We start from the raw sequence: 12,418 nt of genomic DNA, 5'->3' as shown, positions 1-12,418 counted from the left end.
AAAAAAAAATCAACAATTAAAATTAGCTTATCTAGTTGAACAACTAACAAAACAATATAAATTATGTATTATATATTTTGTATAGCCTCGATCTTCCAAGATTAGATCCAATAATTGAAGATAGATAGAACATCTAATGGCTAATCTAAAGTCTAAGAATTAAACCTAAAGAAGTTTGATTTAATTAACACATCTTATAATCTATGAGATATTTTAGTTATTATTTTTGTGTTTTGTTATTATCCTTTGTAACTAGAATATTTTTTAATATTTTAGAGAATAGACCATTTATAATTATTTTGTTTATAAATAAAATGTCAACTCTCACTGTCAAGAAACAAAATTATTTTAGTTTTAGAGTTATTTCATATACAATTTTATTATTTTGGTTTATGTATTATTTTCATATATATATATATATATATATATATATATATATATATATATATATATATATATATATATATATATATATATATATATATATATATATATATATATATATATAGATATATTAAAGATTTTAGTTTAAATATCACTCAAGTAACATCTTAAATATAATTTTTTTGATAAAATTGTTTTATGTAATGTTTTGTAGAAAGGTAACAAGTTTGTTGTATCTATTTAGTTCAAGATTTCAACTTATCATCCCATTTAATTTTTTAAAATAATTAATAACATAAACTTAAATCACAAATATTTATCCAAGAATTATCATATAATTCCAAATTATTTGATTAAAAAATAATTTATAACAAACATATTACTAAAATAAAATCTTAGAGAAACAAAAAGATTTGACAACAAAATTAGTAATCTCTCACTTGATGTGATTCAAGATCCAATAAATGAAATTTCAAACAAACAAAAGATTAAAGATCAAGCTAGCTATTTAAATATAAATAAATTAAATCTTCTTTCACAAAGGATGATTGAATTAGTGACAGGATGATTGAATTAGTGACAGAAAAAAAAAACTAAATTGAACATAAATTAAGAATCGACTTACGATAGAAATATAATTTTAAAAAATCTTGTGTTCGTTACATTTTTATGATTGATATACTTGAAGAATATTGGAATGACTTTAGCTCTTACATCACTTGTTGAAAATATAGTTGAAGCTTCTTTAAAAACGTTTGACCACCTTACAATAAAGAGAGGTTAAGATAACCTCTTACATTTCCTTGTTTGTTTCTTAACTTGATTCTTTATATTTTTTTATTATTCAGGTATAGTTTATAATCGAGTTAGTGATGAGGAACAAACTAGCTTGAGTTAGAAATTTGTTACTTTTAAGTATTTATATTTATTTTTTAGTTTTATCTTTTAATATTTATGTTTTACATTAAAATAATTATTTTATTAACATTATTTTTTAAACTACATTTTTAATAGTTTTTTCAATTTAACCATTTTTATAAATTTAACTATTTTTTATTAAAAAATAATCTATAAAATAAATAAAAATTATTTAAAATAAAATTATAAAATTTATCTATATTTAATTTTATAATAATAATAAATTTTTTATTATTACTATAAAAAAATAAACGCACACATTACATTGAATAATTTCAGTTTGATCATATTTAAGAAAAGAAATAAATGTATTTATTTTGTCAAGTGTATGATGACACGAAGCAGTATTCATTGCCCATGTCATATATTACTTTTGTCATATTCATTTACTTTTGTCAACAGGTAATCTTAATTAATCCACGTCATTTATTATTATATAATGTATCACTATTAAATGTAGTAATTGCTGATTTAACATAAATTAGAAGAAAAAAATTAAATAGTAGTATGAAATAAAATAAAAATATAATAATAATAATAATAATGAGATAACTGTTATTTAATTTTAAATGTAAATGAAAATGTTGGCAAGCGAAACAGCCTTAAAAGATCAGAAAGATAAAAGCTTGGATTCGGAACTGTGTTGGGTGAAGCATTTAAAGCATGAGAGGTAGGGTTCAGATGTCAGAGAACTTTAACAAAATGACGAAAGTACCACTGCTAACTGCTATGCTTTGGTTTTGTATATTGATATTTAACAATTCAAAATAGCAAAGTTTGGGAATTTGACAAATTTGAAAGAAAGCAGAGCAGAGCAGACAGAGAGAAGGATAGTCATCACAACACAACAACAGGGTTTCATTATGTCTCAGCTTAACCACACGGTGAGCTTCTTTTTCGTACCATTTTTCCTTTGCTTTTCTATGTAATATCTTATGCTCTAATTTTTATGTTATTTGCATGAACTAAATCTTAACGTGAATGAAGCTAATGCGAAAGGTTAAAACTTCCTACGAAGGTTGGTTTTTTGCCATTAAAAGGTTGTGCAGCAAGTTCAGTATTTTCGGTTCTGGTCCAGCAAAATTTGGAGTTTTCTCCATTTTATTCCTCAATTTTTAAATCATAGGTTAATATTCTTTAAATTCCTACATAATGAGGGACTTTGGGAGACCCAATTTGTGTGTGTAAGAATGGTTGTTACCGGCCCTTCGCGATCTATTGAATTATAAGAGAACTCTGTTGAGGTTAATTGGCTGCAACTATGGGTGTGAAAACTCTGAAAGATACTGTTTTTATAGAGTACTGCTTTTCGAAACCTTTGTTGGTGATACAAAACATGATTTGATTTGGGGGCATGGCTCTTCTGTTGATTTTGTGATAAATTGATTGAAGAAAACCAAGATACTTGATTCCAGTGAAGGATATAGTAGGGTCTTTGCACCATGTTTTTTATGAATGACTTTTTTTACTGTTTGTTGCAGCCAAAACCCTTTGATTGCAGGACCTGCATTTTGTTATTTGATTGAGTAATAAAAGTCCCATGAAGAACCCATGACTGAATGTAATATTTGTTGAGAATCTGAAAGTGGGTTGAACCAAGTGTTGTTGATGACTTCATGTTACTATGTTGCCTAAATGTTTTAATTGTTCTGGTGCTTTACATTTTTTATGATGTTAATTTTTTCCACGTCATGTTCTTTTGCTGTTTCAGCTGAATCTAAACGATGACATCAGAGAGAGATCTAAGATTATCAAACAGCACGAAGATAACCTTAAGTTCCTTAATTCTCAATCAAACCAGTTAGCTGAATCAATATTTGACTTGCAAGGTATGTCTAGAAATCAATCTGGTTTTTAGAATTTTAAATAACTGCTCGATTTAATACTGCATCGTATCATTACTCATTAGTTGAGAGAGACACTTTAATCAAGCTTTTGTTATTTAACTCACTCCAATGTTTTTTGCTTATGAAATTTTTAGTGAGTCTTGCAAAGTACCATTCAAATAATGTAATTACATCAGATAGTGGAAATGGTTCCTTTCATACTGAAGAGGAAACAATGGAACAGATACTGAAGAAAGAAAACTCTGCTGCTGGTGTGTTTAGTTGGCTAAAAGGTAATGCTCAGACATCGAGTTTGACCTTAACAAAGGATGTTGTGGGAGTTGTTGCAACCCTTGGCAAAGTTGAGAGTGATGATCTTAGCAGGTTAATATAATTTATTTTATTTCATTTTCAAATTTTTAACACCCATCTATATCTCTTGTAGTCTCATTTAATTTTCAGATTTAGAACATGAGTCTCATTGTTCTTTTAATACAGTCATTAATACTGATATGAAATTTCCAAGCACACCAGTACTGGTGTGAATCTTAGAACAAGAGAAAGAAGCATCTATTACAACTATTTAACTAAAAACACTTTCGGTTTTGTCTAAATTCAGGATCCTTTCTGAGTTTCTGGGCTTGGAGACAATGCTTGCGATTGTGTGCAGTTCCTATGAAGGTATCAATGCACTGGAGAAGTATGATAATGAAGGCTTGATAAACTGTAATGCTGGATTGCATGGCATAGGGTCTTCAATTGGAAAGAGAATTAATGGCAGGTTTTCTGTCATATCTCTTGCAGATTTAAGGCAAGTTTGACAATTATGTAAATTTAGCTCCTCTTGTCACATTTTTTAGCAGCATAGGTTCATATAAAGAGAGACAGACATAAAGATCCTATTTATGGTTAAATTTGTGTGCCATGTGCAGGCCTTTTTGTCTATTATTCTCTTTATAAGATGTGAAAAGTAGAAGGGGGAGAAAAATATCTGCAAATAAAATCTGACACAGTACTTTGACACCAGAATTCTTTTATATCCATTTGACACTATCCTTCACTCTATGGTGTCAAATGACTATAAAAGAATTCTGATGTTAAATACCATTGTCCCATCTGACACATTAACAAGTGACATTTGCCTTCGAAAAAACAAAAATCTCTGTCATGCATAATTTAGAAGGAATGTGAACCTCTTTGATCATAATTTTTAAAGCAGTGTTGTGGTTGTTGTTATTTATTGCAGGCCCTTTGTTGGAGGGTTGGTAGCGGATGATCCACAAAAGAAGTTGGATCTTCCAAAGCCAAGATTACCTAATGGGGAGTGCCCAAGTGGGTTTGTGGATTATGCAGTGAACATGATCCATTTGGATTCAAAACATTTATCTTTTGTTACTGAGATTGGGTATGGTCTTAGAGAGACACTGTTTTATGGACTTTTTTCTCGCCTACAAATATATAAAACCCGGAACGAAATGCTGCATGCTCTCCCATGCATTCATGAAGGAGCTTTGTCACTGGATGGTGGGATCATTAAGAGAAGTGGCATGTTTGCTCTCGGTAGCAGGTCAGTGTCAAATTAAACTTCCCCTTTCTATTACATCTTTGATTTGGTTGATTCTACTTTTATTTTATTCCCTTCTTTTTGGTTTGATTAAGATAAATATTTCAGTAGTTCAATTTTGCTCATTTCAATGACCTAGGGGAATTTTATTTAGTTGATACTTCATCCAATTGATTTATATCCCCACAGTGAGCATAGTCTGCTTTACACATTAGTTTTTTTTATATGCGGGTTGAATTTGTTTTTAGTCTAAACTTGTCAAATTAAAATTCGTTTATATACCAAATTTTAATATATTTTGGTCTTCAAGTTATAAAAATGAATAAACATATTATTTTTAATCAAACAACGTTAACATTTTTTACATTTTAAACACACTATTATAGGTTATCATTTGAGGTGGGACGTGATAAATTGTGTAAATAACTCAAATGTCAACCTAGAACAAAAGTTAACGTCATTGGATTAAAATTACTATATCCAATTAGTTTTAAAAGTCTGAAGGCCAAAATGTATTAAAGTTTGAGACAGACAAATTTTAATTTTGTGTTTAAGTTTAGGACTTAAAAACACATTTAATCCAGAAAAAAACAACCCACCAATTTTTATATGTTCTACTTGATGAAAAAAGATTTTTTTCCATAGTAGTATATTATGAGACATATTTGGCAAAAGTATTTGATGAAATTATTAGTTAAAGGAGCTTATAGAAGTAAATTACATAATTGGACATGTTTGTATGATATTTGAGATAAAAATATATTTTTATTGGTAAAATATATTTTGAGGGTGTTCTAGTTTTATTTTTACACCTGTATAATATTTTTAAGTTATAGATTACTTTGGGAATATATGTATTGTTTTCAATTGTCAATTTTTTCAAATTGTCTATTTATCATTAAACTAACTGATACTATTTACAGTATTTCTGTTCAAATTTTAAATAAAGTAAAACTAATGTATTTTTAGATAAACATTAGATATTTAAAATAAGTAAAAATGGAGTTAAAATGCATAATGTAATGCGAAAGATATTTAAAATATACCATCTTTCAATATTAATGTGTTGAACTATAATCCTGAAATAGTAAAAGAATGTTGTAACTGATATAATAGTTGAAATAAATTATATAATATAAAGAGTATCATAGTGATAATAATAACTTATTGTCTATCGTTGTCAGTATTTTTATTTAGTAAACGATTCTAAATAAGAAACTTTTACCGTCTAACATGAATTAAAAATAATAAAATCATGTCTTATGTAGGAAAATTTTAAAAAGGAGATTTAATAACTTTGTTGAAGAGCAAACTAGTAGTAGATGTTGAAAATTTGAAACGAGCGTTGTAAAGAACTTTAGTTTAAAGAACGTTACTTCTGGTTAGCAACGTGCATTGAAAGAACTTACTTGTGGTTAGTAACGTGCAAAAGCTTCAGATTTCTCTGCTAGGTTTTTCTTTTTGTGATGTTGGTCTATATATATATTTTTAATATATTTTAAAGTATAAGAATCGGTGTCTATTAATGTATGTATTTTAAATGCACAATAAAAGGAACATAAAAGAAATCTAGCAGATAATCTAAATTAATATATATATATATATATATATATATATATATATATATATTTCTAATGACGTTTTTTAAAGAATGGTACAAACTACCGAAAAAAAGCTGTGTACCAAGTGCTAGTTTCGTAGAGGGTCATTCAAACTTTTAAACTTGCAAAAAAGGTAGAAACTAACTGAAATGAACATAACCATGCATGTCAATGGATCGGTAATTGACAGTTTTAATTGGGGAGCTGCTATGGTACCAAATGGATAAGTTTCGAGGGGAAAATATGTAATTTTTATTTTTAAATTTAGAGGGAAAGCTATAACAGTGTTATGATATAGGTAATGGAAGATTAACCATGTATTCGCATTATGAATATGATCAAAAGTAATGCTTTTCTGAGGTGTGATCATCATCAAATATATAGTTACATTAACAAGAAATAATTCTTTTTTTTTTTGGTTAAAGCACTATTTTCTTTCCCTCGCTTTCATCTCACTCTGGATATATTTTTTTTTGGCCTTATCATGAATGACATTTTTCACAAAACTCTCCTGCTGCAGGAAAGATGTAGAAGTGAAGTTTCCTTTAATTTATGGAGGATCTGGTGTACCTCCAGACTACATTGAAACTGAAGAGGCAGTGAGGAAGCTGAATTGGGAAACATCTAAACTTAGTGCAGATAAGCACAGAGAGCAGCAATTATTAGATTATAGAAAAGGGAATCTTCAGTAGGCGAACCTCAAGTTATTTTGCAAGACAATGTTAACAACTAACTAACCACATTTAATTGTGTATCAGCTACTAATTTTGTGGATATGTATGCATAAAATAGACACGACACAGTGAACTTCTTTATGTAACCTAAACAAGTACCTATGCTTGCTTACATCTGATTCTTAATTTCCAGTCAGGAGAAACCTTGGATGGTTTAGATGCAACTTGCTAAGCACTTCTACTTTCTTGGAAATTAAATGTGTTGAGCACATCCAAGTTCTTATTTTCATAAGTCTTCTCTTCCATTTCCAAATCGTTCTCTGATTAAGATGATGCAACATGTGGAACTTTCTTTGAATTAATTTCAGTAAAATTGACTTAAAAATTCTAATTTTGATACAATTGATTATGATATATAGTTCTTTTCACACACAAAAAAAGAAGTTTATGTAAGATTTAATATTATTGTGAAAGTAAATTGAGAAAAACCATGTTTTTCGGTTGACGAGAACTATTTCTAAAAGACAAGAAATAATTTACAAATTTCATAACCAAAGTCATTTGATATTTTTGTCCACTGCAATTACACAACCCCACACTATCGTCCAGAATCAATTTGCTACAATAGAATAGTTCAAAATTGGTAGAGCGCACAATAAATTTGTTACTAATTCAAAATTGGTAGAGTCCTATCATGGAGGACACTAAATCAATTAGTCAGTAGTTTGAGAAAATTAAAGTCATCAAGGGTATCTGGCACTAAATGAAGTTGCTATATTAAAAAAATGAAAAGGGGACACTATACTAACTACTATAATTCAAAGACATTTCCCTGTCACATAAATATCAAACTCACTTGCCTGCCCTAAAAAAGTAGATTTATGTGCCTTTGATCAAAATACAAAGCATGTTTTCGTACAAACTTACTCGGTAGGAATAGAAGGCAGAGTATCAACTTCTGTGGTAGGTGTGCTCACATCCTCTTCTGCTCTCCTCTCATTAGTTTGCCTGTCAGTTCTTCTCCAGCAATTTTTTGAAATGTGTCCCCTCTTGCCACATATATTACAGGATAAGCTCCTGGCATTGATTTCTGGCCTATTCCTACAGATTCCTAGTGGCTTATAGTCAACCCTCCTCTGTCCACCACCTCTATTGCCCTGGTGAAATCCCATACTGTAAGAATGTTCACCCCCTCGTTGCACTCCACACCGAAATTCTTCCTCTACCTGTATACATTCCATTAACTTCCAGAAAGGTAAATATTCCTCACGCAATAACCTGATGCAGAAGTCCTTCCAGGATGGTGGAAGCTTTGAAATGATGACACTAACATGAAAGTTATCGTCAATGAATATTCCAGAAGCAGCAATAGAATCTGCAATGCCATTTAGTTCTCGGATTTGCTCAATCACTGTTTTTTCATCATCTATCTGAAATTCAATATACTTTTTCACTTGAGATCTCTTGGTTCCAAATTCCTCATACTGATAAACCATCTTTAGCTCTTCCCATAATTCCTTGCTGCTCATTTTTCTGTTCACATACTGGTTGAAAAGAGGATCGGATAAATGGCTCAAGATATTGCGACAACACACTACATCATCATTCAACCATCTCCTTTCTGCAGCCTTGGCTGCAGCAATGTCTTCGGCCTTTGCACCTTCCCCTAATGCAGCATTCGGGCATGGTTCAGTTAGTACATATTCAATCTTTAATTGTTTCAATAGTGATTTGATCTGCTGAGCCCAGAAATGGAAATTCTTCCCATCAAAACGGACAACTTCAATAGGGACTATAGGCTCAAGTGGAGCAACAGGAATAACAGGCTCAAGAGGAGCAACAGGGATAACAGGCTCAAGAGGAGCAGCCGCGACAACCGAATTTGACCCATCTTCATTTTGCTTACCATTAAGCTCCGATCTACATTATGTTGATTACATGTTCTAGGTTAGACTAGCCTATGAATAAATGTTTTTACTGCAGTTATAAAACAATTTTTACCATACATTTATCTGCATACCTAAATACCTAGCAACATGTTTTCCTTCCAGAAAAAAAGAACACAGAAATTTCTTCAACTAAACTTATAATAAAGAATATCATAAATTCATAGTTGGTAGTATACCAAGAGACTAGAAAAAAAAAAAATTCTGAGCATATGCACTCAGCAATTTCCACGGCATCACATTTCAATAACTACATGATCAATATCATTGGAAGTCATAACCTTTCATATTATCACATTATTGCATACTCACCTGATCCTTCCTTCCATCTTTATGATAGCCTCTTCTATTGCAGGAACACTCTTCTTGAAGATTGACCATTGCTCAGAAGGTAAACTTATGCCTAAAATCGTATACAGGAAAAAGGACATGTTTAGTTTCAAAATTCAGATTAACCAAGTTCTCAGCGAGACAGAGTAACCATATTCTCAGCAGAACAGAGCCACATAAACTCAAGTAATGATCCTCTAAAGCTAAATCAGATGACTTTAGTTTTGTCTCATTAGATGACTTTAGTTACATTAATCAAGTGAAATCATCAGACATTAAAAGGTAAAATCTCAAGGATATTATTGACCATGAGATTCTTTAATATTATTTCTTCTAATGTAGCCTCCTCTGCAAATTTTTCAAGAACAAGTGATGTACTCTCCTCACTTTGCCATAGTGGTTTTCTTTACATCAATATGACCTAAAAGGAATGTAGTGTTGGGTATCTATTGGTATCCGTGTGCACTAATAATGAAATTAATTGATTACTTGGGAAAAGATACTGTAATGTTGTTCATACCTGTGTTGTTTTGCAAAATAAAAAAACCGTTCGGACAAACCAATTGTCTTAACTTAAGGTCTTAGGTCTTAGGGTTGAAGGTGGTTTCAACCCCTTATATGAATTGGTTCATGTCTCATTGGGACAGTCCCTCGAAAGACCCATCAAAGACAAGGCTCTCACTGACTATAACTGATTTTTTGTCATTCTTTTCAATAATATTCACACTAATATCTTACCCTGGGCTAGCAAGATAAAAAACACAGAGTTTTTTACACGATAATAGGGTTAACTTGGCAAAAACTACGACCATGGTCAACATACAAACACAAAATTTAAAATTCCAGCAAAATTTACAGTGTGAAGAAGCATTATATAAAGCAGGGAACAGCAAATTCACATGAGTAAACAAAAGATTATGTAATCACCTTTAGAACCAGGAAGTAGTTTTCCATCTTTCATATAGAACTCCCTAAATGAGACTAGTGATGTCCCTCTGAATGCTTTCACCGACACGTTCCTCCTGCTCGAAAGCTAGACCAATCAAACAAAATTTAAAAACAAAAATTAAATACCGTCAACAAGTTCGTAAATTTGTACAAATTGGATTTGGGCTCTTCACCAATTACACATTCTTAAACCATAGGATCCAGCCTAACAAAAAGAAACACAGGTTTTAGGGCTTTTATTGAATATGGAGGAAGGAGAACTTACATGACAAATAACACGTTCAGGATCTTCCCTCTTCAGTTTCAGCGCCTCCGTCTCCTCATCGGCCTCGACCTTCACTACATTTTCCTTCTTCTCTGCCTTTCCATTGGCCATAATGGAGAGAAGATACGACTCAACTATGCTTCTAACAAAGTGTTTATTGATCGAGTCGGAGAGGTCGATACCGAGTCTCTCCGAGGCAGCGAGCCGTATGCCGAACTCAGTGGCTTCTTCCATGTTGGATTTGTTCAGTATGTCCAACACTGTTTCCTCTATTTTTCGTTGAGTTTCTGATTCCATACTCATAAAAGTAAAAGAAATTAGAAAATCATTGTATTTTTGATTCAGCCCCCAGATATATGTTGTGTTGTGTGTGTGATAGAGAGGGAGAGGATGAATATAAAAAAATAAAAAATAAAAATAAAAATATATTTATAAAAAAAAAAAAAAAAAGCAAACAAGGTTCCACCGAGATTTGAACTCGGGTTACTGGATTCAGAGTCCAATGTCCTGACCACTAGACCATGGAACCTGACAATGTTGGTTTTTTTAACATATTTATATTATTTGTTTGAACTAATTTTGTGTCTCACAAAAATCATGAAGGTAGTAAAAGATTACATTTAAAACCAGAGGTTCCACCGAGATTTGAACTCGGGTTGCTGGATTCAGAGTCCAATGTCCTAACCACTAGACCATGGAACCTTACAATTTTGACTTTTTTAACATTTCAATATTTCGTAATCGTGTACTTGCATTAAATAATATTTGTAATTGATAAAATTATATTAGACATGTTGAATATTTGATTTTAGTTAACACTCGAGAATACACATTGCATTATTTGGAGTGATGGATTTGTAGATGTAGATCATGTTTTTATACGCTGATTTGTAAGAAAGTGAAAAAATAAATTTATAATCTCATATCGTCAAAGTTGTAAAATTTGCAAGGATAAGATGTACTTTTACCATTATATCCTTATATGTGCCATCAAAAGAGAGAGAGAGGGTGATGGTGGTTCATGGTATGGGAAGTGTGGGTGGGTGACGAGTGTGTGAGTGTTCCCAACTTTTGTTGCATCATCACACTCAAACTGTTAAGGTCGTGGAGATGAGAAGCATGGTCAGGGTGTTTGGGGTTTTAGGTTTGATTCATAAAAAATGTACAAATCTAATGATTTTAATTTTTTAACATTACATAAAAACAAAAAATATCTTCATATAATTTAAAATGTTTAAAGAGTAATTAATTATGAACGATTCTTGGAAAGATTTTACAATTTCATTTTTAATGTTTTCATCAAATTATTTCTTTTTGTAAAACTCAAGTTCTTCTAAATTCGATAGTAAGTATTTTTTTTCCCACTTAAATTATCTGTTTATAGAAAACCTAACTTTAAATTATGCTCTAATTAATCTATTATCCATCAAAATACTAACCACTAATCTAATTGATAGTTTTGTAGGAAAATTTCAGTTTATTGTCAAAATATATGTTAAAAAAGTTTTTAAAACTCGTATATCGAAAAATACCGAAACACATTTTTAATTTTAGTATAAATCTAAAACAGAATAAAAACTACAACAACACAAATAGAAAGAAAAAATGTACTAACAAAAAATGAGGATAAAAATTTGATATACACGAACAATATTAGATTGAAGGAATGTAATATGCCTATATCCTAAATAAATGATTATTAGAAAAAGATAAGAAAGACAACAAAAGTCACAATAAGATAGAAAAATAAAAGAAAAAAAATAAAATTATAAGAGAATAAAAATAGTTAATCATTATCTTCTTTGTAAGCAAAATTATAATTCACGAAATGAAGGTTTTAACTCATTAATGACTATTTTTATTATAAAAAAAATTTAACATACACTAATAAAAATTTAATTAAATTATATTCTCAAACATAAACTTATAATTAATATAATAGAACTATATTAGTAATAAAAT

General features: G+C 30.3%; 2 protein-coding genes and 2 non-coding genes across 4 annotated transcripts; 1 reads left to right on the top strand and 3 right to left on the bottom strand.

Moving 5' to 3' along the window:
* The first annotated feature begins 1,958 nt into the window (after positions 1–1,958).
* Positions 1,959–7,259, top strand: LOC114187226 (protein DEFECTIVE IN MERISTEM SILENCING 3-like). The gene is made up of 6 exons (XM_028075411.2): positions 1,959–2,186; positions 3,014–3,131; positions 3,284–3,512; positions 3,748–3,939; positions 4,375–4,695; positions 6,814–7,259. Exons 1-6 carry the CDS (start codon positions 2,166–2,168, stop codon positions 6,983–6,985), a joined length of 1,053 nt encoding a protein of 350 aa, XP_027931212.2. The 5' UTR covers positions 1,959–2,165; the 3' UTR covers positions 6,986–7,259.
* A 352-nt stretch (positions 7,260–7,611) lies between these two features.
* LOC114187044 (zinc knuckle (CCHC-type) family protein) lies at positions 7,612–10,827 on the bottom strand. The gene is made up of 4 exons (XM_028075147.2): positions 10,457–10,827; positions 10,171–10,276; positions 9,226–9,316; positions 7,612–8,887 (listed from the first exon to the last, which is right to left on the bottom strand). Exons 1-4 carry the CDS (start codon positions 10,757–10,759, stop codon positions 7,891–7,893), a joined length of 1,497 nt encoding a protein of 498 aa, XP_027930948.1. The 5' UTR covers positions 10,760–10,827; the 3' UTR covers positions 7,612–7,890.
* Positions 10,828–10,913: 86 nt separating this feature from the next.
* Positions 10,914–10,985, bottom strand: TRNAQ-CUG (transfer RNA glutamine (anticodon CUG)). Its single transcript has one exon. It is a non-coding gene; the product is annotated as a tRNA-Gln (tRNA).
* A 101-nt stretch (positions 10,986–11,086) lies between these two features.
* Positions 11,087–11,158, bottom strand: TRNAQ-CUG (transfer RNA glutamine (anticodon CUG)). Its single transcript has one exon. It is a non-coding gene; the product is annotated as a tRNA-Gln (tRNA).
* Between the last annotated feature and the right edge of the window lie 1,260 nt (positions 11,159–12,418).

This window comes from Vigna unguiculata, chromosome 6 (genome assembly GCF_037176805.1).
Source record: "Vigna unguiculata cultivar grain cowpea cultivar isolate G323 ecotype 2 chromosome 6, ASM3717680v1, whole genome shotgun sequence".
Taxonomy (NCBI): Eukaryota; Viridiplantae; Streptophyta; class Magnoliopsida; order Fabales; family Fabaceae; genus Vigna; species Vigna unguiculata.
The sequence above is the reverse complement of the archived record's forward strand: the minus strand, read 5'-3'. Positions and strand labels throughout refer to the sequence as shown.